Source organism: Megascapheus bottae, chromosome 10, assembly GCF_031878675.1.
Source record: "Megascapheus bottae isolate mThoBot1 chromosome 10, mThoBot2.hap1, whole genome shotgun sequence".
In the NCBI taxonomy this organism is placed as follows: Eukaryota; Metazoa; Chordata; class Mammalia; order Rodentia; family Geomyidae; genus Megascapheus; species Megascapheus bottae.
This window is the reverse complement of record NC_143518.1, coordinates 5,295,966-5,321,753: the sequence shown is the minus strand read 5'-3', so window position 1 is coordinate 5,321,753 and position 25,788 is coordinate 5,295,966. Positions and strand designations below refer to the sequence as shown.

The following is a 25,788-nucleotide window of genomic DNA, read 5'->3' as shown; positions in this document are numbered from 1 at the left end:
TGTTGTTTGAAGCAAGCGAGACTATTTAGAGACATTCATTGCATTTCTGGAGACTCATGGCTAATTTTTAGAGGACCACATGGGGTTTGTGGGTATCATGTATTCCTTAGTCTACAGGTTGGTTAAGTAGGGATGGAAGGAGAGAGGAGGGTGGGAAGGGTTAGGAAGGCATGGAGTGATCACTGACGCAGTCAAGAGAGTCTAGAACCACAGGAATTCCACAGTGTCCTCCCAGACCCTCTAGATGCCTCCGGAGATGGGTCTGTTTTCTTAAGCAGCAGCAGCAGCAGCAGCAGCAACAGGAGCAGCAAAAAACCTTCTCAGAGAGACAAGATCGACTTTTATTGCACAAGAAGCAAATGATTCCCCTTCTCCCTTTTCCTGAGCTGGACATCTCCAAGGGCAAACACATCTGGATTCTCATCTGCTTGTGCCTCCGACCAGCAGGGGGCACACGACAAGAACACCGCGGGAGCACCTTCTTCAGGGGAAACTGAGGTATTATGTTGGCCCCAGCGATCTGGTTGGTCAGTCACCATTCTCAAGCAGCTTTTGTAAGTTGTTCTGAATCTAGAAATAATAAGAGAGAAATAGAATGCAGAATTTTGAACATATTTGCTGTGGTTTGTAAATGCTTGAGATTATTCTACCTTGAATAAAAATGCATGTATGGGTGAAATTTTTTTAATTAATTTTTTTTGTTTGTTTTTCTTTGCCAGTCCTGGGCTTTGAACTCAGGGCCTGAGCACTGTCCTTGGACTTTCTCGAGGCTAGAGCTTTACCATTTGAGCCACAGCATCATTCCTGACTTTTTTCTATGTATGTGGTACTGAGGAATTGAACCTGGGTCTTCATACATGCTAGGCAAGCACTCTACAACTAGGCTAAATTCCTGGCCCGCAAGGGTGAAATTCAAATAAGGTGGCATTAGGGGGAAGTGGGTGTGTGTGTATATGATAAAAGTGTTTCATACAAAATGAAATAATTAAACTTTAAAAGGTGGGGATAAGGGGATAACAGTGAATTTGATAAAATTATATTATATGTATATAAAGAGAAAATGAGAAAAAAAGAACCAGAGACAGCAGGTATGACCCAGATACACCCAGAACCAATGCTGCTCTTCACAAAATGCTTTTGACGGTTTTAATCAGACAAATGTCACATAACAATGTTTAACGTTCCTTCTAGAGATTATTATATATAACATGCCGGAGAGGACTGTCAATTTCATAGGGACAGGTTTGACCATGTCCTGTGTTTGGGCCATAAACTATGTGTATTCAAGGATGGCCGTTAAAAGCACTCTCAGTGCTGAATAAACAAATTTTCAAAAATTTAGAGGGAGGCAGGCACTCTAAATAACTAGGACTATGTATGGCGGAAGTAGGAAGTCCTGGAGACCAAAGGCAACAGAAGCCTCTTTTTATTATGGTATCATGTTTGCCCTCCAAAAGTCACACTGCAGCTTTATTCTTGAAGCTATAGGTCAATGGTAGTTTGAGGTGGAACATTTACCCATGGTTATATTATATGAACGTTAGCAAACTAGCTCTATATGAGCTCTCACTATATGAGGTCCTGTGCTGCTATGGGACAACAGTCCTCATCAGTAAGGGGTTTTGTTTTTGTTTTTTTTCTGGTGCTAGTCTTGAGGCTTCATCTCTGGGCCTAGCTCCTGCCCCTGAGCCTTTGTGTTCAAAGATCGTGCTCTATCACTTGAACCGCAGCCCCACTTCTGGCTTTGTTTTGGTGGCCAATTGGAAATAAGTCTCATGGGTTTTCTTGCCTGGGCTGTCTTTGAACTGCAATCCCCAGATCTGGAACTTCTGAGCAGCTAGGATTACAGGTGTGAGCCACCACCATCCAGAGAACTTTTTTTTTTTTCTTTTTTTTTGCCAGTCCTGGTCTTGAACTCAGGGTCTGAGCACTGTCCTTGGACTTTTCTCCAGGCTAGATCTCTACCACTTGAGCCATAGCACCATTTCCGGCTTTTTTCCCCCTATGTATGTGGTACCCAGGAATTCAACCCAGCCGGGTCTTTGTGCATGCTAGGCAAGCACTCTACCACTTGGCGAAACTCTTGGCCCAAAAGAACTTTAAAAAAAAATTAGCTGTAACTCGTTGGTCCTTCCATGAAGATTTATCTTAATTGCATGACAGCATACAGAGACAGGATATACATAGCAAACACAAGGCCAGAAAGGCGAAATAACAAACCAGTTTCACAAGCAGTAACTTGCAGAGTAGGGATGAGAACAAAGGTATGACTATGAAATTTGTGAGCTTCCTACTCTATCACTCACATTAATAAGAAAATAATTACATTTTTTACCCACTGCTTTCTTCCCTCCACATTCCTTCTCCATAGCATTCCTGCCTCACCCTCAGGAATGAAGACAAGTAGAAAGACAGAAAAGGAAATAAAACACAAAATTGATATTCAAAATATGTAAAACATGAACAAAACGCTATCCCCCCAAAAAAACAGACCCCACCAAATTCCAAAACAAAAAAACCCACAGTAAAACAAATGGCCAATAAATATATGAGCTGTTGGACTTCAGTAATACTTAGAAAATACAAAGGAAATCCATGAGAGTCAGTTTCACAATGGCAGATTGGCAGCCAGAGACTGATAGGACCAAGAAGGCAGAAATGGAAAGAGAGTTTGGGAAATTTACAACAAATGAACCACTCAGTGGTTAGTAGGAAAAGAACAGAGGTGGGAAGTGTTAGAATTTCAATGAGGATGACTGAAAGAGCAGAGATAACCATGACTTTACAGCCACGGGGCTCTACCAGCTGTTTAGCATATAGCTGCTATTTCACCTCGGGGCTATGCGGGAGTAATTCCCTGACTGCTTGGAGAAGTGACAATTGGTTAAAAAAGTTACAGCAGAACCCCAGCAAGCCAGAAAGCTGAGATCTGAGGATCATGGTTAGAAGCGTAGGACGGCAGAAAAGTCTGTGAGACTTATCTCCAATTAACCAACAGAAAGGCTAGAAGTAGAGTAGTGGCTCAAGTGGTACTGAAAAAAACAAGTTAGGATGTGGTTCATATCTTTTTTTATTTTTATTTTTACCAGTCCTGGGGTTTGAATTCAGGGCCTTGGCACTGTCTTTGTGCGTTCTCAAGGTTAGCATTCCACCACTTGTGCCATAGCACCACTTCTGTCCTTTTCTGTGTATTGTGGTATGGAGGAATCGAACCTAGGGCTTCGTGAATGTTAGGCAAGAACTCACCAGTAGGGCACACTCCTGGCCCTGACATAACTCTTTTAAACATGCATCGTTGAAAACAATGTGTATAACTTGTAACATTTTAGGGTGTAAACTTTTTAAAAAATGTCCATTTTGTCCCAAATCTACTTGTATTTGATTCTGATGGGGACAAAGGTGGGCTCCAATGGTAATACGGGGGTCCCCACTAAGTCATCCAGCTGGGCTTGCTTGGAAGTGCAGCCCTGCTGTGCTCTAGAGAGCACATTCTTCTGCTATTTGTTCCCTTCTCCCACTATGTGGTACTCTACACAAGCCTGGTGGGAGAGCGGGAAGCACCACGGGGAAGGAAGCAAGATTCTGTGAGTTTCCATCCTTTGAATGGATGTGAAAGCAAAAGTGTTAGTGCCTCAAGCCCAGTTCACACCCCACTACCCACAAAGCAACAACAAAACAAGAATAAAAAGAAAACAAATACTACTCTATCCTCTACATCAGCAAAAGAGCCAAAGTTGTTTCTTTAAAAAACACTTAGGTTCAGATATCAGAATGTCATATTTTAACAAGTAAGCTAATTTTAGTAGCTAATCTATAACTTCTCTGGGCTGGTTTGGAATTCAAAAGCAATGTTTCTGTTTGTCCAAAGACTAAATAACGTCAATGCAGATTTTTTTGTTGTTCTGAATTGTTTTAGATCAGCAGTTTGGAAACTCCTTTGCTTAGTTGTTAAATGCTTGATAACATTTAGGGTCGGAAAATAAACAATTTTAGACCTTTGAATTTCCTATTTCTTCCCATACAGTACTATTATATAAAGCTACCAAAATACTGGAAACTTCAAATTAGTTCAAATGAACACAAGAGATCTTTATATCTTTCCTTAAGGATTAGGGTAAAAAACAAAGTAGTTATCAGATGGAAAGGGACAGACATGTTGAAAGAAGAAAATAAGACGTAAAAACTAGGTTTGACTGTGGCGTATTGTTGACATGTTTAGCTTTTATTCTTAGTTGGACCTTCTATTATCTTCCAAGAACACCACAAGGTAGGGTAGATCTGTCCAGGAAGATCCCTTTAGAGGCAGAGCCATAGGAGTAACATTATCCATAATATCATTAAAGCTAGATTCTATGAAGAGCAGAAGGCTGCTTTATTTATTTAGTGCTGGGATCTCAGCACTAAATGGGCCTCATGCTGGGCCTCTCCTTGCCCCAAACAGAGGAATTCTCAGTACAAACTTGCAGTTGGAGCTCCCTGGTTCAAATTCCAAGTCCTTAGTTTAACTTTCTACATATATGACTGTTGAGCAAGGGAATTTGAAACTTCATTCTTTTCTTATCCAATAGGGACAATGGCAGCTATTTTCTAGGGTTCTACTATGGACTGCGTGCAATATTCTGTGTCTTGCAGGAATGAGCTTGGTGCAGATGGAGCAGTATCTTTGCTCAGCCCCTCAGTAGCAGCTCCCTTCCCACTGTGCCTTCTAGAGCCTGGGCCCAGCGGTCAAACACGGCTGGCCTGATGTACGAAGAAATATGTCCAACTAAGCAGGAAGCACAAAAGCTTGCTGAAGAGACCACAATTTGAAAAAAAATGAGATTAGAACCTGTTTCTCCACTGACATACCAAATACCTTTCTACATTTATTTTGCAAGGTTGGCCATTTAAGCTGGACATATGTGAATGTGTCACCCATGGCTTTGGCTAATGACAGGAGCTACTATGATTATACATAGGAAAGAGGTAAGTCACCTTTTCTAGTTTCATTATGTTGGCTGTGAGCTCTTGGCAGAGGACTTCCACATTTAACTGCACGTCAGACCCCAAGCCAGATGGTACAATCTGTCTGTAAAACAAAGAGAAGAGTTAATATGGGCAAGGGACACATTTTAGATCTAGCTGAATAGAAGACTGACTAGGCTGTGGCAGAGAGTAAATATTTCTCTTGTAAATATCAGAAGGGGCAGGAGTGTGGCCCCGAAGTAGAGTGCTTGCCTAACAATCTCTGCTACTTTCAAAACGTGAGCTAAAAGAATGCTTTCTAATGGGACACACTGATTTTATTTTACTTTTCATTCAGTGCATTGAAATCCTCATGTAAATGGCTGGGGAAATAAGACTGTGTGATGAGTTTAATTAGGTGAGCTATATTGAAAAGTGACTGTTCAAAAAAGTATAGATGTATTCAACTGATAAGAAAACAGATGAACATTTATAGCATCCAAGAGGTGTGTCAGTAAGTTATTTCACATGCATGATGATACATGCTGAGTTGCTTGAATTGCTTCTATTCTGTCATTCATTGCTATTTCATGAAGACGAACTTGTACAGTTTAGCAAACAGGCCAAAGACACAATCACATCTTAGGATAACAGAGGCAGATAATTCTGTGTTAGGTGTGTTTCTACCTGTTTCCGTGGTGACACTATAATTCAGGAATAGAGCAGGTGTAGGTCATTTACTTCAATGGACCTCCTCCCTCCTTTCTGCTCACAGGTACACATATCCCAGTGTCTTCTAGAGAATGTGTTCCCCATTATCATCTGCTAAGGAGCCTCAGTCCATTTGAGTAATGTGAGCAGGAGCAGATGTGGTGGAAGGGAAGGGTCTTCTTACTCAGTGCTGTGGGTATTCATGATGGAGGTAAGGGATCCCAGCTGCTCTTCCAGAGTGTTAATTCTGTATCTCATGTAGAAGGTCGAGATGATAAGTGCACAGACACTGGAAAGGAACAAGACATTTCCAGTATGTTAATGGAAAGGATCTGATATTAGAAAAAAAAACCAATAAATTTGGATCCAATGTCCTATACTGGATTTTCTGAAATAACTTGGCTAAAGAGACACTTAAAATGTCATTTTAGACCAGGTGCTGTGAAGATTCCATGTGGAGACTCATTTAGAGGATGGAATCATTCACATACATACTTAATAGCCAAAATTTACTCACACAATTGCATAGAATATAAGAATATGTTGAACAGCCGGACAGTTCTCAGACTTGACTTTAGGTAAGATTCCAATTGCTTCTGACTGACCTGTTGGGTTAAAGACAAAAAAAAGGAACAGTTTAAGCCTAGGAAGCTGTGGCTCATATTTGTAATCCCAGCTACTCAGGAGGCTGAGATTGGAAGTCAGCCTGGGTTGAAAAGTCCATGAAGTTCTTACCTCTGATCAACTGCCAAAAAAGAAAAAAAAAAGCCAGACATGAAACTATGGCTCAAAAGGTAGAGTTCAGCCTTGAATGACAAAGTTAAGGGACAGTTCTGAGGTTCTTAGTTCAAGCCCCAGTACCAGCGCACAAATACACACACACACCACACACACAATAGTCTCATATCATAGCACAGTATATTTCTTTCAGAGGTATTTTAGACAGACATTCCAAAGTAAAGAAAACATCAACCAAGCCTCCCAGTGGCTATTTTAGCCAGTAGCTTCAAGGTTTTCCAGTAGTTTCGTTCAGTGCATGTTTTACAAAGAATCTTCTTTCTCTGGGGATACAGGTGTGATGGAGTCATTGGCGAATAAAAGACAACCTGAGCTCTTATTCCAGTATTAATAATAATTAGTTACTGGAATAATTAGTAAAAGAAAAATGTGAGTTTTACCATCAAACTGTGGATTATCATTAAGTGAGAATATGCAGAGACCTACTACAGACAGGGAGGGAGAATATGAAAAGTAGTCATAAAATGAGATTTTGCGTGCCGGGAGTTTGGCCTAGTGGTAGAGTGCTTGCCTAGCATGCACGAAGACCTGGGTTTGTTTCCTCAGTACCACATACATAGAGAAAGTCAGAAGTGGTGCTGTGGCTCAAGTGGTAACCTTGAGAAAGCCCAAAGTAAGTGCTCAGGCCCTGAGTTCAAGCCCTGGGATTGGCAGAAATAAATAAATAAAGGAAGGAAGGAAGGAAGGAAGGGAAGAAAGAAAGAAAGAAAGAAGAAAAGGAAGAAAGAAAGGCTGAGACCCTTTAAAAGTTCCAAACAGAGCCAGGCGCCAGTGGCTCATGCCTGTAATCCTAGCCACTTAGGAGGCTGAGAGCTGAGGATCACAACTGGAAACCAGCCTGGCCAAGAAAGTCTGTGAGAATCTTACCTCCAATAAGCTACTAAAAAATCCAGAAGTAGAGCTGTGGCTCCAGTGGTAGAATGCTAGTCTCGTGCAAAAAGAAGCTCAAAACAGCACCTAGACCCTGAGTTCAAGCCTCAGGTCCAGCACACACACAAACCAAACAGATATCTCCCACCTCCATAAAGCCTTCAGTTCCTTACCATGTGTGGGAAGGTTCTTGGCTTTACCATCAGGCACTCTGTTCGAATGGGTGTCAGCCCGGGGTGGTTTTGCTTCCCCTCTGGTGACATTCAGAACTGCCTGAGATTCTGTCACATGGAAGTCTACCAAGCCAAAACGAGGTGGGGGTTAGTTTCTTTCTAGATGCATTTGAAAATAGTATCAACCATCAAGCAAATTATTTTCTTTTCCTGCTTTTTTCTTTGGGGGTGGTGGTGAGGGGACACTGGGTTTTAAACTCAGGGACTTGCACACAACTCAGCTTACTTGCTTGTTGGAGTTCTACTACTTAAGCCATGTCTCCAGTTAGAGGCTTCTGTGGTGTTTGTGTGTTGGTACTGAGCTTGAACTAAGGCCCTGGGCACTATACCTTAGCTTTTTCCCTCAAGATGGTCCTCTACTACTTGAGTCACAGATCTACTTCTAGATTTTTTGCTGCTTAATTGAAGATAAGAGTGTCACAGACTTTTCTGCTTGACTGCCTTTGGACCTTGATCCTCAGATCTCAGCCTCCGAGTAGCTAGAAATACAGGGGTGAGGGGAATGCCTGTCACCTGGCCCAGCAGAGCTCTTTGCTGGTTAACCGGAGATGAGTCTCATGGACTCGTCTTCCCTGGATGACTTTGAACCTCAGTCCACATCTCATTTTCCTGAGTGGCTAGGATTACTTGTGTCAGCCACTAGCATCTGGGAGAAAACAAATGAATTCTTAATCGGTACAATGACCAAGTATATACATGGATTGGTCACAAGTGGGGTGAGGGAGCTTGACTGAAATCCAATGCTCCTGCTTTTGGTTCCTGTGCACACCACCATATCTGGCTTATTGCCAACTTAGGAGACATTTTTCAAGTATACATGAAAGGAAATAGGTCTTTTTTTTTTAAACTATAGAAAGGTATTTCCTTTTCTTTAAACTTGAAAATACCCCTTAAACCCCTTTCCAGTTTCTCTTTGCATGTGTTAGGTAGGACGAGTGCGGAGGAGGGCTGAGGGTGTTAGGTGGTGAGTTAAGTTTGAGACAAGATACAGAGATTTTCCCAGACCTCGGGAATTCTCTGATTCTGGAGTCTGAGAACCCGAACTGCTGTATCCTTCCATGTCCTGCCTTCTTTGTTCAACCACTCCATCCAGGTCTGAGAATTCATCATTGAAGTCCTGCAGAGACACAATGACAGGAGAATTTTCCTTAGTGAAGGGCAGGCCCTTGTAACCCCTGGCTCACTCATTCATACTTGACCCACAGAATAAAGGAAAAAAAGGGACTACCCTTTACTACTGGGATTTCCCTAACTAATCAGTTTCTGGTTACTGAAACCGAGATTCGTCTGGCTGGTTAGAATCTGGCCAAGAGACAGTAGTCAACTTGTTTGTAATAACAAATGTCCAAAAAAAATCCCCAGTAGAATGCTAATGATAGAAAAGCATCCAAGCTTGAAACTGGAGAAGCTTTATTAATGGTTGGTCATAGAAAAAACTGGCTGCTGTAAACATGTACAAAGGAAAAAGTGAATAGAAATTTGAGGATCCATGGTTTTACAAAGAGAACATTTTACTGAAGTACTGTTTACAGAAAAGTATGGAAAAAGAAAAGGGAAAGCAGGTGTTACAAATTAAGACCACAAAATTGAGGAGCGCCTTAATCCCCCCAGATCAACCTAAACAGCTCAAATACATGATTTATTCTAGAAAATTGACAGGGAAGCAAGGGATAAAGCAGAGACATTTTATTTGGGAAACCACCAACTCCTCCAAAGGGCTTCAGACCTAAAGATACAGGTGGTATCATGGAAATGTCGTGGCAAAGTACAATTAGGTTGAGCTCTTAGTAACTCAGGCAGCTGCCATTTGAAGAAGAGACTTGTCTTGTGACAGCCTTTTCCCTTGAACTTGCCATCTTGTCTCTGGTTATCTACATTAATTTTATTTTCATGCAAGAATTTACAGGTATGTTTGTTTGCACTAGTGGCTCAGGGAGCTGAGATCTGAGGATGTGGGTCTGGAGCTAGTCCAAGCAGGAGAGGCCCAGAGACGCTTATCTGTAATTAACCAGCAAAGAGCTCAAGTGAAGCAGAGGTTCAAGTAGTAGAGCACCAGCCTTGAGTGAAAAAAGCTAAGGGACAGTGTGAGGTCAAGCCTCAGTACTAGAACAAGAAAAAAAATCAGGAGGAAGGAAACTTAAAAAATTACAACTCTTCAATTTTATTAAATGCCTATTACGTATAAGAGGTTATGCAAAGCTGCTTGCTTATATAATGCATCTAATCTCCCTATTTAGGTCTCAAGACTGAGGTGTCAGTAGATTAAGGAAATGAGTCTGGCTCTCTGTGAATGCCAGTACCAAGGATTGAACCAAGGGACTTGTGGTTTTGCTTGCTTTTTACTGGCTAATTGGTGGTAAGAGACTCAGATTTTTCTGCCTGGGTTGGTTTAGACAGCGGTCATCCATCAGCGCTCAGCCTTTGGTGTGGCTAGGATTACAAATGTGAGCCACAAGCTCCAGGCTCTAATACTTCTTTAAAGTGACTGATTTTCAAAAGAATTGGGATGTGCCATTTCAAAACGTGCAGTCCAGTAGCTTTTGAATATTCACAGTGTTGGATAAGTACCACCACGTTCTCATTCCACAACACCTGCATCATCCCCCAAGGAAACCTTGAACCCACAAGGGACTGCCTCAATTTCTCTTTCAGCCCATTCCTTAGCAACCACTAGTTTATTTCTGTGCCAATGAGTTTGCGAGTTTGGACCATTTCATGGATGGATAGCCCTTGACATGTAAGTTTTGACTTTGGGGATAGTGTGCTACCCTACAAGGCTCTCTTGCAATGTTGGACAGTGACAGAATAGCAATTCCCAGGTAGCCACGTGACCATGAGAGGGACTGAGTATATGGTATACTGTGCTGTGGGGCTAAGTTAAAATGTTAGGTTCGGTCTAGCAAATGGAGTTTTCATGGTATTTTCAACTTACGATGTGTTTATTGGGATGGAAACTCATCATCTGCAGAACAGCATTTGTAAATGGAATTATACAATATGTGGCCCTTTTCCCCCCACTTGGCATGTTTTCAAGGTGGAGTCATGTGGTAGCTATGTATCAGCATTTCTTTTTTTTATGGCTGGATAATATTCCATTGCATATATAAACTGTAAGATTAAAAAATGAAGGAGGACATTAGAGTCTAACTCTCTACGTTTTGGCTATTATAAATAATGAACGTTTCTTTTTTGCTTTCCTTTTTTAAATGATCTTTAAGTAGTTGTACAAAGGAGTTTCAATTCAAAATGAACATTCTTCTTCAAGTTTTTCTGATTTATTATTTATTTTTAAATTTGCAGCAGGGTCTCAAATGTGGCCTCCAATTCCTGTCTCAAATTTCTGAGTCCTGAAATTACAGGTATGTACCACCATACTTGTGAATATGTTTTGAATCTAAATAAATAAATAAGTAAATAAACACACACACACACACACATTTTTTGTGTGTGTGCTGGTCCTGGGGCTTGAATTGAGAGCCTAGGCACTATCCCTTACGTGCTTTTGCTCAAGACTCTGGCTATACTACTTTGAGCCACTGCGTTTTCTGAGTAGTTTACTGGAGATAAGAGTCTCAAGGATTTTCCTGCCAGGGCTTGGCTTCAAACCACAATTCTCAGAGCAGCTAAGATTACAGATGTGAGCTATCGGTGTCCAAACCAAATATATTTTTTTAATTAAAGAAATTCACAGCTGTTGAAACTATGGGCTTGTATTGCTTTACTAAAGATAAACATTTAACACGTCAATTTTCAAACTATAATTTAAATGATGCAGGTTAGAACTTTCTTATGAAAGCACTAAATTCCATTTTAGGTACAAAATTTGTATAAGTAGGAGGTACTTTTTACTGGAAATTTATCCTGTAGTCCACAAAGACCAAGGGAATCAAACAATCTTCATCTCATATGGAAACTATAGCTTTTTTTTTCCCCTGGTGATTTCTGAATTTTGTCTTCTTTCAAAGGTGAAGGTTTTTTTTTTTTTTTTTTTTTTTTTTTTTGCCACAAGTTGAACTCAGGGCCTGGGCAGTGTCCTTAGAAACTTTTTGCTCAACACTAGTGCTCTGCCACTTGAGCCATAGCCCAAGATGAAGTTTTTGAAGGCAGGTTAGTTTAATTTTTCCTGGTTTCTTTCTTCCTTTATTTTGGGGTTTGAACTCAGGGCCTTGAACTCTTGCTTGGCTTATTTTGCTCAAGCCTAGTTAGTGCTCTACCACTTGAGCTACGTTTCTACTCCTGTTCTTCCTTCCTTCCTTTTTTTTCTGATTAAAGCGATAAAAGGCTCTTGGATTTTTTTCTTACCTGGGCTGGCTTTAAACTACGATCCTCAGATCTCAGCCTTGAGGTTCTGAGATTACAGGTGTATGCATCTGATTTTTCCTGGTTTCTAACACAATACAGTGTGTGCAGTGCCTGTGGCACTGACCTGTGAATCTCTCTGAATGGTATCATTGGTTGGGGATGTAGGTCAGTAGTATAGCACTGGCCTCAAATGGGTGAGACAAACAAAGAAGCTCTTATGAATGGTTGGCTCACCATCACAACCTACTATCATGTAGAACTATTATCTTCTGTAGAACTCTTAATTACTACAAACAAGCTCATGGCCTCCTCTGGTTCTTCTTCAGAAAAGATCTACTGTTTCTTCCATTCCTGTGTTCTTCCCACCTCTGCTGGTGGTGTAGGTACAATGTATTGTGGGCCATGCGCCTTTTCTTCTGCTTTTAGATAGCTTACCAGAGGCAAAGATGAAGGGTGGTCTTCCCGGAAGCTGTTTTCAGGAGAAGATGGATTGGGACTATTACCAACACTCGAATTCTGAAATTATTAAAACAACATGAAAATCTAGATCATCCACAAAACCATACAAAATACAGGAACGGACTGGAGATGGCACACTCACGTCTAAGTGTCCACACACAGATCGGAGCAGTTTATATGTTGAATCTCTGGAGAGTAAGGAGACAAATATGTACTGAAAAACAAAACAAAAAAAGAATCATGATTAACAAAGAACCTTCTTGATGAGATGAAAAAGTTCAGAGTTCAAAATAATAGACAGGCTCAGCTCTGTAATCCTAGCTATTCAGGAAGCTGAGCTTTGAGGATTATAGTTTGAAGCCAGTCCAAGAAAGAATGTCTTTTATCTCTAGTTAAGCACCAAAAATCTGAAGGGCAGCTGTGGCCCAAGTGGTAGAACTCTAGCCCCGAGCAACAGGCCTTGAATCCAAGCGGCAGTATGGGTATATACATACATAAAAAAAGTATCCCTCATCTATATTCTTATTCTCCTCACTAAAACATTGTTTTGAGTGCATTTCTGGAATAAAGCAAGGAGAGTCCTTCCCAAACAGTAACAAGACTCCCTTAACTCAATTTAAGAAGACATAATAAAGAAATGTAGGCCAAATGAGGGCTTTGAAAGCATGACTGAGGTGCCACACAAAACCGGGGCAGGAAAGACTCGGGTGCTGTGACATCAGTTAGATCCTCTAAGTCTCCCCTCTTCAATTTGGTTTTAGTTTCTGAGGGTATTTAAGAATTCCTGTGGGCCTGCTTTCTCTGCTCTGACCCAGATTTCCACTGCAAACTTTCCAGTGGCTCTCCTAGGCTCATTCTTTCCCATGCCACCTCTAGATTCTTCCTTGCACAAATATGGAGACTTCCTAGTAGATGTTTGTAAGTGAGCTATGGAAACTGGGTAAAATCAGAGCTACACAAATAATTTGGAGAGAAAATGATACATGGGGAAGTTTACTATAAATGGTACATTCAGAAAATATTGAAAACATTATTCTCCTTTGTTCCCCCCATTTATATGACCCAGTCTTTTTAGATTTCCTTCTCAGGATTTTTGTGCTGATCTTCTTCACTCATCATAAAAGTTGATATTATTTCCAATATAACAAATACTTGTCATATTCCAAAGTAATTAATACTGTGGGTTCCAGCATTAGACAAATCCAATTGTAAATTCTGACTCCAGTACTAAGTGAATGACATTGAGAAAATTGTTGAACTATATTTTCCTTACAGGATGAGAGAATGGGATAAATGAGAAAAGACAAAAAAAAGCACTTGGCTGATGTCTGACAATGCATGAGCAATACTTGATAGCTGTTAGCAATTAGTATTTATAAAAAAAATCCAAAAACACACACTTAGCTTATTTTCAGATTAGTCTCTTTTATCTTTCTACTTCTTTTCTCATAAGACATCTAGTATAGTTTGAAAATGAATGTAACTTTTATGCTTTCCTAAAAATAGCAGGTAAAGATTGAACATGGTTTCTAATGAAAAAATGAGTAACCAAAGCTCCTTCTCTCCTATCAAGCTAAAATAAAGATCACTTCCAGTGGATTTTTTTTTTTTTTTGCCAGTCTTAGGCTTGAGCTCAGGGCCTGAGCACTGTTCTTGGAGTTTCTCAAGGCTAGAGCTCTACCACTTGAGCATCAGCACCATTTCCGGCTTTTTTCTATGTATGTGGTACTGAGGAATTGAACCCGGGTCTTCATGCATGCTAGGCAAGCACTCTACCACTAGGCCAAACTCCCAAGCCCATCCAGTGGAAATAGTTGTGACTACATGTGCTGAGGAATCCCAATAACGAGTTGGGCAGAAGGCAAGCAAGCTGTTCAGGCCCTGGCAGCAAGGAGAGTCTGGAGCTCATTCTGAAGCTGCATTTGTAGAACAGGCACAAGTTCTACGCATATGGCTTATGGGAGGGCTGCTGAGGTTTTGAGGAGATAGTTGCCCATTCCAGGAACGCCTCAGTATCATCCTGCCTCATCCTGAAAGCAAGGTTTAAGTAATACGCAAGTAATTAGATATATTAGTTTGACTAATAATTAGTAATTATAATAATAGCAATACTATAATTAGTAACAATATAATATATAATATAATTATACTATACAAATATATTCCAACAATATAATAATAATAATTAGTTTGACTAATACTAGTTTGACTAACATATGAATAACCAGATGTTAGGAGAAGGAAATTTGGGAGGGATTCTTTTTTTTTTTTTTGCCCTATGTCAGGCAAGTACATTTAAATTAGCAGGAATTTCAAACTTAGCAACAGTAATGTTAGAATAAACTGTCTTCTGAGGGGAAATGATATTACATGCATGTCTCTATGCTGTATTTTTAAAAATTAGCTTTATAGACTATCATCTGCCTCCTGCACTACAGCAGATTTATAATATTTATGATGCAGGGTTCCAGTTGTCAGCAAGATGTTTCTAAGGCAAAAGATTACAGAGCAGGACAGAGGAAAGGCAGTCTTGCTTTGTGGAATACTCACCCTGTCTGTGACTGTTGCTATGATCAGAGCATTTGGCACTAGAAGAGCAGTTTTGGTTTTCTTTATTAGGGTTACGGAGAAAGCTGGAATAGTGATCTGAAACAGAAGAACCAACTTAATACTGACTTCATAGGATAGCACTTGATAGCTACCTGTCAAAAAGATAAAATGAAGCAATGATCACTAGCATCACGTTCCCTGGCCTTCATGAAGAAGAGTGGTATGGTGGTATAAGCCTGTAATCACAGAAGCTGGGAGACAGAGGCACAAGGACCAAGCTGAAGCAAGTTTGAAGCCAGCTGTGGTCATCCACATTGAGCTAACATTCCTGGTCTCTCATCCTGTACTGAGTGCATGCGAGGGAGCAAACTAGTATGAAGCACTGTTTGAGGGGACCCGTCATTGGTACATGTTTTGGACCTGATCTTAACAGTTCAGTCTGTTACGATCTCCATGTTTTTAAGCTACCTACTCTAGGCTATTTCTCCATATCTAAATTGGAGAGAATTCTTTTTTTTTTTTTTTTTTTTTGCCAGTCCTGGGCTTGAGCTCAGGGCCTGAGCACTGTCCTTGGACTTTCTCAAGGCTAGAGCTCTACCACTTGAGCCTCAGCAACACTTCTGGCTTTTTTCTATGTATGTGGTACCAAGGAATCGAACCCGGGTCTTCATGCATGCTAGGCAAGCACTTTAACCACTAGGCCAAACTCCCGACCCTAGAGCACTCTTGTCTAGTTTTTAGATGTCTTGTGGACTAAATGAAAAAACACAGAAAATGTCCAGCCCCAAACAAAAAAATTGCATTGATTTCTTCATATCTCATAAAATTAGGAAATATGAAATAAACTCTAAATTCATTCTTGTCTCAAATATAAAATAATAATGGTAAATAATGAAGCTATTATCATTGCCTGTTTACGAGATGAGAATATCATTTGATTCCAATGATCTGATAAGGTCATATAAATATCTAAAAGGTTAGAGAGAGTTATATAAAGATAAGTTTCTACTTTCTACCTAGGCAAGGAGCACAATATGTCTGTTTTTAGGATTTTGTTATTGTTGGGATCAGAGTCACATGCTACCAGTTTCCCCTGATGAGATGGACTCTTGTGGACTTTTCTATCCAGGGCTGGTCTGGAACCACAATACTCCCAATCTCAGCTTCTACTGTAGCTTGGAATGACAGGCACATGCCACAACGCCCTGCTATAAATTATGAAGGTATCTTGTGACCCTTTCTGTCCCGCGGGCTTTGAATCATCATTGTCCTATTCTCAACCTCCCAAGTTGCTAGGATCACAGGAATGGGTAGTTGGAGTGGAAACAGGACTTAAAAACCACTGCTAGATTGTTTTCCCCCCTTCCCTATCCAATTTCAAATAACCAAATATAAATATATCCAATACATCAGATAACAAAGTGAGATACTGTAACAATATGAGATAACCAAGGGACAGCAAAAGAGATGAGAGATAACATAGTACATTAAGGAAAACAATCACTCATTATATGGCTTTTGTTTCTATATCCTAGAGGTCCTTTCATTTAGCGTCATACTATATGGCCTATGTATCTAGGTTTTGCTCTCTTGCAAGTCTCTGCTTGGAGAGCCCAAGGTTTCTACTGATTATGACAAATAAGGGAAACCATTGAGCCTATGTTCCTTTGAGTCTGGCTTACTTCACTTAATATGATTTTTTCTAAGTCTTTCCATTTCCTAACAAATGGGGCGATGTCATTTTTTCTGACAGCAGCATAGATGAGGGGTGGGGATAGGGGGGAGGGAAATGGGGACCAAGACATGAGAAAGGGTATCAATGTATGTGAATTAATGTATCTTCTATCTGGCAAATATAATGTAACCCTTCTATTAATTACAATAAAAATATATGAAAAAAAACCACTGCTAGAATTACATACCTTGGAACTACACTTACTTCCTTTGTGAATGTGCTTCTCTTTAAAAAAAGAATAACTCTTTGCTCACAAATGTCTTTAAATCCTGATACTCAGACTCAGACACTGGCATTCTCTGTCCTGAGAATTCTCTACACGCCACTCTAATGATAAGGCCTTGTAATCAAGATATCTGGAACAGTAATAAAATGCTGCTTAATATTGTCTTTATTATACTGATTTAGATAATACCACGAATCAAAATGTCTATCTAAATGTCTAACAAATACATCAACACAATATTTTCATGTTTTACCTAAAGAATAGTGTGCCAGTACTCGACCTACGTCCAACAAATTAAAGCATTTCCATTATGTTTGTTGAGTGGTCTTCATATGATTGCCAGTAGTTTTGGGGAGAATATGCAAGTGTAGTGCATCTATTTGAAATAAATGGGTCACTTCATGAATATAAAATTGCTTATTCATGGTCATGTGCCAGTGGTCCAAGACTGTCATCCAAGCTACTCAGGAAGTTGAGACCTGGGGATCAAAGCTTGAAGCCAGCCCAGGCAGGGAAGTCTTTGAGACACTTATCTCCAGTTAACTACCAAAAAGCCAGATATAGGCACACTTGGTAGAACATTAGCACTGAAGGAAAATGCTAATGGCTAGCACCTAGGCTCAACAGGTTTCTAGTCCTAGCACCACCAAACCAAAATCAAAACCAAAACAAACAACACAAAAAACAGAATGGGGGCCGGGAGTTTGGCCTAGTGGTTAAAGTGCTTGCCTAGCATTCATGAAGGCCTGGGTTCGATTCCTTGGTACCACATACATAGAAAAAAGCCGGAAGTGGTGCTGAGGCTCAAGTCGTAGAGCTCTAACCTTGAGAAAGTCCAAGGACAGTGCTCAGGCCCTGAGCTCAAGCCCAGGACTGGCAAAAAAAACCCCAAAAAACAGAATGAAAAGAAACCAATCAACCAACCAATCCACTGACCAACCAACCAAAAACATCCCTGCATTATTCACAATCAGCAGCAGAATAACAGAAATCACTGAGGTTACACAAGCCCAGGAGGGTTTCTCTCAGACTGTAGGCAGTGTGAATGAAGGAGAACATGATACCAAGAAGAGATTTTCCCTTCTTTAAGGAAGAGTTTGGGAAGGCATGATCTCAGGCAAACGATCATGTTCTTTTGTTTCTGTTCCTTTATGCTCAGGATGTCAGGTACCTCGACTCCCCCACATTTGTGTTTAATGAGGATGAAGAAGTGTGTATCGGCATGTATATACCTGGGATTCCTCCAGATGGTGCTGTACACGTTCATGTACAGTCTTGACCCTTCTCTAAAGTGCTATGAACACAGTGCAAAAACAAATATGTTAAAAAAATGTTCTGACACAGAGTTCCCCTATGACCCAGGAATCCCACTCTTGGGTATTTACCCAAAATGACCATAAATAAGGCCATACGAAAGTTCAATGCAGCATTATTTGCCATAGCTAAGATATGAAACCAACCCAGATGCCCCTCAGGAGATGAACAGGGCAAGAAGATATGGTACTTATACACAATGGAAATCTATGCTGCCATCAGAAAGAATGACATCGCCCCATGTGTAAGGAAATGGAAAGACTTGGAAACAATCATATTAAGTGACCCAAAGACACATAGGCTCCATGGTTTCCCTCATTTATAATAATCAGCATATGTCTAGAATAGTCCTAGCAGAGGATCATAATAGCTCAATAGCTGTGTACATATGACCATATAAGATGATGCGAATTGAAATTAACTTCAAGATATGGAACAAGAGGAGGTTTTTCTTTGTTGTTGTTCTTTTTTTTTTTTTGCCAGTCCCTGGGAACTGAACTTAGGGTCGGAGCCCTGTCCTTGGACAGGCTTAAGGCTAGTGCTCTACCACTTAGCCGTAGCACCACTTTCGGCTTTTCTGTGTATGTGGTACTGAGGAATCGAACCTAAGTCTTCACGCATGCTAGGCAAGCACTCTACACTAGGCCAAACTCCTGGTCCTTGTTTTTCTTGTTTTTAATATACTGTGTGAAGTTGTTGTCACTGTATTTGATTTTGGTACTGTGTCTTGTATATATGTTTATCTGATTTGGGGAAGGGAGGGGGAAATGACAAAATGAGACAAGGATAAAGGACAATGCAACAATGATACTCATCAAGATGCTATGTTAGAAATGAACTTTACAACTTGGAGGGGGAAGGGAGGTTGTTCAAGAGGAGGGAAAGTGGGAGGAAATTGAAGAAGGGGTAACACTATTCCACAAGAAGTATACTCATTACCTTACATATGCAACTGTAACCCCTATGTACATCACTTTTGACACTAAAATGAAATTAAAAAATAAATATAAAAAAGTAAAATGTTTTGGTTTTAATACATGCAACTTCTTTTGAAAACTGTGCTCATACCAGGGCTTTATCTCAGGACCTCACACATCCACTCAGCTTTTTGACGTGGTTAATGCTCTACTACATGAGCCACACCTGTAGTTCTAGAGTTCACTTGAAACGAACCAAATTATGGCACCCTCCCCACGGGAACAGCTTTAGCGTCGGAGGTGACCCGTGGATAAAGAGGACTTAGGGTATGGAGCGGATATAGGGAAACGCCTGTGAGGAAATGAGTGAACTTGCTATTTAGTGAAAGCAAGTCAGTGTCGTCTGGCTGCATTTAGAACCGTAGTGTTTGGCTCCTCGACAAAAGAAATAAAGTATAAAGGCATAATCTCGATATGAAATAAATGTAAGAGAATTTGAGTGAAAAAAGGAAACGGGACAAGAATATAGCAAGAATCCTTCATGCATATGTAATAAAGCAAGGGGGGGTTGGAATGTGTATGGGGGGACAGTAGCAGATGAGATAAGAAATACAGAAGGGGAGACTCTGATGGAGAAGTACTGAATGCTTGCATGTGCTAAATTATAGCTGTGCTACATATCCTTTTGAAGTTCAGAAAAAAGTCATATTTACAATACATTAAGAAAAAACACAAGCCCTCCTTTCCTCCCTTCCTCCCTCCCTTTCTCCTTCATAATGGTATTGAACTCAGAGACTTGTGTTTGCACAAGTACCTACCAATTGAGCTCTACCAGCAGCTACATGTCTTTTCTAGTCTTTATACTAACCTTAGTGTCTTTTCCAAAGACCTTGGAATAAAAGCAGATCCAGTTCTCTGATACAAAGAGCTTTCCTTGATACAGTATTTCTTTCTGTAGGGCACATGTAAAGCCTGGGAGAAAATGGATAGATGTAAAAATAGCATCTAGAATTCCATGAAAACATCATTCCTATTTAGAATAAATATTGTACATTTTTGGGTGACTTAAGGGCAGAGATGATACTTAAAGATCAGAGATAAGAGACTTGTGCTTTTAAGTTCTATCACCTCTTTTTTCAGCCTTTTCTTTCTGCTGTTGTTCACTTGTTTGTTTTGCTTTCTTGAGACAGGGTCTTGTACAGTGTAGTGCATATAATTTGTGACCCTTCTACATAAGTCTAATGAGTGCTGGGATTACAATTGGGTACTACCATGCCTGGCTCTTCAGTGGACTAAAACTGATGACTACAGGCCGGGTCCTGATGACTCATACCTATCATCCTAGCTACTCGGGAGGCTGAGATCTGAGGATTGAAGTTCAAATCTAGCGCAGGCATGAAAATCTGTGTGACTCTGATCTCCAGTGAACCACCAGAAAACCAGAAGTTGTGCTGTGGCTCAAGTAGCAGAGCATTAGCCTTGAGCTGAAGACAACTCAGCTTGGGGACAACACCCAGGCCTGAGTTCAAGCCCCATGACTGATCAAAAAAGAACACAAGAAAGAAAAACTGGTGACTGGAGTTTTGTTTTTTAAGTCAAAGTCTTAGAAACTTTAGAATGACAATCAAAATGGAAGAAAAGTCTGCCTTTGACCATGAAAAACCAAGAATGATGCTTCAGGAAAACCCTACTATTTGGGACAGGTGTGCGCCACCCTTGTGCAAACAGCAACATTCTTGGCCTTCTTTCTTGGGTCCTCACTAATGACGAATCAGATGCTTCCTGGGCATCATGTCTGGAATCCAACACCTTGCTTTATCATTTGGAAACAGAGAGGCTGGAATTGAACCTCAAGCCCCAGGATGGGCCATATGCTTAACTTGCTGGGAGGCTGTCTAAATGGGACCACCAAATCCTAGATAGTTAACTACACATTTGTGCATTCACACTTGAGTTTACACTTAACCTCAGCCGAGGCCTGCATCCTAACTCTCAGGATGATTCAACTGCAAACATTTCTGCAGTAAACACAGAAGGCAGGGAGGCCAGTGTGGATAATTTCTCATCAGCTTCTCATTCTTCTTTTCAGTATGCTGGTATTGGGGCTAGAATTCAGGGCCTGGGTACTGTCCATTACATTTTTATTCAAGCATGGTGTTCTGCTACGTGAACCGTGCACAGTTCTGCTTCCAAGTTTTTAGAGCTATGTGTTTCACAACTTTCCTGTCTAAGCTGGCTCCAAAAGGGGCTCCTCAGATCTCAGCCTCTTGTGTAGCTAGAATTATAGGCATAAGCCACTTGTGCCTGGCTTCTCTTTCAATGTTTTAATGTAAGGTGATGACATCTGGCATTATGGGCCCAATATGACCTTTATGAATCTGTTCTTCTGGTCTCAGAATATACTCTCCCCCCAACCACTTCACAACTTTTCAAATGTGTAGTTTAGAAAGGCAAACGAGTCAGAACTTACTTTGTCTCAGAGGCTCCTCAGTTGGGACTTCAAGGAACAACTTGTGAAAGTGCATGTTTGCCTTGTACTGTGAAGAAAACAAAATGCAGATGCCACTGAACTCCTTGTCAGGCAACACCACAAATCTGAACTGTAGTATACATTAGAGAGCACGTGTTTCCTCTCTTAACACTCTCTATACCAATTCATCTTCTGTCACCTTCATTATCTAACATGATGGGCACTTCATTAAACTTACTAAGTAGCTGCTGGTCACTGAAGTCTTGGGGCAAGACAAGAATGTTCCTGACTAAAAACAATGGCATGGGAAAGATACTGGATCCTTACTTGTAAATATTTAAGTGAGTATCCCCTGAAAAGGAAGGGTTAAAAGCTTTGCACTCAGATAAACCTGAACATGAGTCTTGCCTCTATGGCTTTCTTGGTGTGTGATCAGAGTCTAGGCACTTAATTGTCCTGGGCCTGTTTCCTCTTCTGTGACAGGGGGAAACACTACTCCTTGCCTCAGAAGGATGTCAAGGGCATTATAGCTCTAATAAGCCCCTTGCATGGGTCCTGGGACATAAACTATGACAAAATTGTGGTGAAGCTTTTCCTCAGTCAGGACAGGACAAGCAGTATTTCAAATAAAAGACTGAATTCTCCAGAGCAATATAAGGTGAAAGAGAAGTGTGGTGAATGGTTTCATTTCTAAAGCATCTGTCTCCAGGATGGTGAGGATAACGGAGGCTCAACAAGTTAGTTGTAAACTGCTTTCACAAATGCCATCTTTACAACAACCCTGGGAAAACATGACATTCTCATTGTATGGGTTAGGACTCGGGGCATTCAAGTACTGAGTGGCAGAAGCCACATCATGGGGGTACTAGGAAGTAGAGTGTGAGCCTCACATGATCTTTCAAAGACAAAGTCCAGTAAGCAACAGGGATTCTCTCATGTAGGCCCTTGGTGGTTTATTACACATATCAGGAGTGTTCTCAACAGCAAAACTGGCCTTATTGTGGTAAAGGCCAGACCAGGTAGAGTTCCAGACCAGGTCTTCAACACAAACTACACTAAATTAGGCTGCTGCTTCCAAAGAGTACATTTTGTGTCAGAGTTTTGGAACTTAAGACTAAAGTGAGTCTAGTCCTGACACTCTTTAGCAGTTGTGTGAATTTTCAAATCCTCAACTCTTCACTGGGGTTTGAAAACTAGGCATTTGGTGTGTGTGCGCAGAGGGAATGAGATTTTGTTTTTTAATGGCTAAAGGGAGTCTCAGTTACAGTTAGTTAAACATATTCTAGGCCAGTTAGGCATGGTGGTGTGTGTCTGAAATCCCACCCCTGGGAAGACTGAGGCAGGAGGGTGCAAAGTTAGAGGACTGTAAGATTAAGTCAAACAAAAGCTGGGGATATTAGCTCAAAGCATCTACCTAATGTGTGAGATCCTTGGTATCGCAAAAAAAAATTAGAAATAAAAATAAAAGAGAGAAGAGAGAAAGAGAGAGAGAGAGAAAAAGAGAAAAAAAGGAGAGAGAAAAAAAGAAAAAAAGAAAAATGCCAAGAACTGGTGGCTCAGGCTTATAATCTTAGCACTCAGGATGCTGAGATCTGATGATATGGTTCAAAGCCAGCCTGGGCAGGAAAGGCTGTGAGACTCCAATAAATTTCTCAGAAAAAGCCAGAAGTGGCCCTATGCCTCTAAGTGGTAGAGTGTTAACTTTGAGCAAAAGAGCTTAGGGATAGTGTGACTGACAACAACAACAACAACAACAACAACAACAAAATAGAGAGAAAATTCTAGGCCATGGACTCTCTTATTTTTTTTTTTTTGCCAGTCCTGGCCTTGAACTCAAGGCCTGAGCACTATCCTAGGGCTTTCTCAAGGCTAGAGCTCTACCACTTGAGCCAGAGGACCACTTCCAGCTTTTTTCTATGTATGTGGTACCCAGGAATCAAACCTGGGTCTTCGTGCATGCTAGGCAAGCACTCTACCACTAGGTCAAATTCCCAGCCCAAGGCCATGGACTCTTAAAAAAATACCATTGTAATGAGTGACTGTTATCCTTAATGTACTATGTTATCTCTCATCTCTTTTGCCATCCCTTGGTTATCTCATGTTGTTACAATATTTCACTCTGTTATCTGATATATTTTATATGTGCTTAATTGGTTATTTGAAATTGGATAGGGAAGGGGGGAAATCAGGATAAGCGGGGCGAGGAGGGAGGGAAATGGGGACCATGTCATGAGAAAGGGTATCAATGTTTGTGAAGTTATGCACCTTCTATCTGGTGAATATAATGTAACCCTTCTATTAATCACCATAAAAAATTTATTAAAAATACCATTGTAATAAAGGAATAAAATAAAAAAATTTAGTAGGACTGATATAACTTAAAACCATAAAAACAAATAAATTCAGTATTTGACTCTTGACTAGACTCTCAAGAAAAAAAAAAGAAAAGAACACTTTATAAAGGGCATGCCTTACTAGGACAACTGTGGAGATTTAAAGTAAATTGGATATTTAGTAGAATTTTATTTGTGCATTAAAAAGTGGTTCACTGTAGTGCCTCTTAGAAGAAACATATTCAAGTATTTAGGGATGATGTGTCAAAAAAGAGAAACAAGCTGGGTATGATGGCTCATGCTACTCATGGAGCCTGAGATCTGGAAGCTACAGTGCAAAGCCCACCCAGACATAAAAGTCCGAGATAACCATTTCCAAAATAACTACCAAACACGAATGCTGGAAACATGGCTCAAGAGGCAGGGCATCAGCCAAGCAAACCCTGGGACTGGCCAAAGTATGTTATTAGTTTGCATAAGGCCCTGGGTTAAATCCTTAGCATCAAAGACAAAACAAAATAAAACAAAAGTCAAAACCCCACAAACTCATGACCTCAGTAAGCGTTATACTCTGTGACACAGAGTTAGGTTTTGTTACCTGTCTGGGCATGTTTCAGAGAACTGAAATTATCCCTGGAGAACATGACCTTGTGTCCACGTCTCTCCACTCTGCGTATAACTAGTGCCCTAAACAGACTCTGAACTTTCTTATTAGGGTGTCACACCTTCTCCTGTCCTGCTGGTTCCTGACCAGTGCTGGAATGTACAACCTCTGCTCTCTTCGCCTCTGTCAGAGTTAGAGGCATTCACCACCTCTCGATATGCATTGAAAGGTCAGTTGTGGAATCTAATATTGATGAAAAATTGATCACAGAAACTGCTTCCCATCTGTTTTTCTAAATTCTCAGAAATTTGTGTCTCTGTTAGGGATAATCAGCAGGAAGCTGTGCCCTTAGGCTTTTTTTTTTTTTTTTTTTCCTCCACTGACTCTAGTACTACAGTAAACCATGGCTTCAATACACATTCTAGTTTGCACTTACCTGGCTAGAAGATGAAGACTTTTTCCTTTCAGTCTTAGAGTCATTTTTACTCTCTGTTTTACACTCATTCTTGTCACTTGATACAGTTGTGCCCTCAAAACTGGATTTTGACCTGGGGAGATTATAAGATGAACTGTTTATGTCACCTACTTATTGTAGCAGATCTCTATTATTATATCATGTCACGAAGGAGCCAAACATTTGTTTTTCTCCTCTGGATATTGATAATCACTTGTGAGACACTACGGGCATTTGTCTATATGAAACTCAGCAGGCTGTCGTCTCAAACTGCAGAGATGGTGACTAGAAAAGGGACAAAGTGATGGAAATGTGGGTCGTCACCATATCACTTACAAAGTGTTTTAAAGAGGAGTACTTGAGGCAATTTTTATTACTAAATAAAAATTTATTTAGTAATAAAAATTACAGCTGAGGTTAAAACAAAGAATAATTCTGTTTCAGAATCTATTAATATTTAATGAGCATTAATTGAGAAGGGACATTGTGCTGATGACCTTGGGCACACAGGAGTCTTTATCCTTTGGAAACCTGTACGTAAACACACACACACACACACACACACACACACACACACACACACACACACACAAAGAATTTATTTATTTATTTATTTATTTTTTGCCAGTCCTGGGCTTGAGCTCAGGGCCTGAGCACTGTCCTTGGACTTTCTCAAGGCTAGAGCTCTACCACTTGAGCCTCAGCACCACTTCCGGCTTTTTTTTCTATATATGTGGTACCAAGGAATCGAACCCGGGTCTTCATGCATGCTAGGCAAGCACTTTAACCAGTAGGCCAAACTCCTGGCCCCAAAGAATTTTTTTTTAAGTCAGTACATAGCTGGTGGCTCATGCCTGTAATCCTCAGC

The 25,788-nt window shown here is 40.5% G+C and overlaps 1 protein-coding gene across 2 annotated transcripts in view; it reads right to left on the bottom strand.

Moving 5' to 3' along the window:
• Positions 1-276: 276 nt before the first annotated feature.
• Positions 277-25,788, bottom strand: part of Gramd2b (GRAM domain containing 2B) — a 60,607-nt gene continuing 35,095 nt past the window's right edge. For both annotated transcript variants that reach the window (XM_090340101.1, XM_090340102.1), the window contains exons 3-14: positions 24,903-25,014; positions 21,530-21,596; positions 19,928-20,031; positions 14,868-14,963; positions 12,460-12,531; positions 12,294-12,374; positions 8,562-8,673; positions 7,497-7,619; positions 6,173-6,260; positions 5,840-5,944; positions 4,975-5,068; positions 277-570 (exon numbers count right to left, since the gene is read on the bottom strand). In XM_090340101.1, coding sequence (XP_090196227.1) covers positions 529-570; positions 4,975-5,068; positions 5,840-5,944; positions 6,173-6,260; positions 7,497-7,619; positions 8,562-8,673; positions 12,294-12,374; positions 12,460-12,531; positions 14,868-14,963; positions 19,928-20,031; positions 21,530-21,596; positions 24,903-25,014 — 1,096 coding nt within the window. In that variant the 3' untranslated portion in view covers positions 277-528. The remainder of the gene's footprint in view (positions 571-4,974; positions 5,069-5,839; positions 5,945-6,172; positions 6,261-7,496; positions 7,620-8,561; positions 8,674-12,293; positions 12,375-12,459; positions 12,532-14,867; positions 14,964-19,927; positions 20,032-21,529; positions 21,597-24,902; positions 25,015-25,788) is intronic.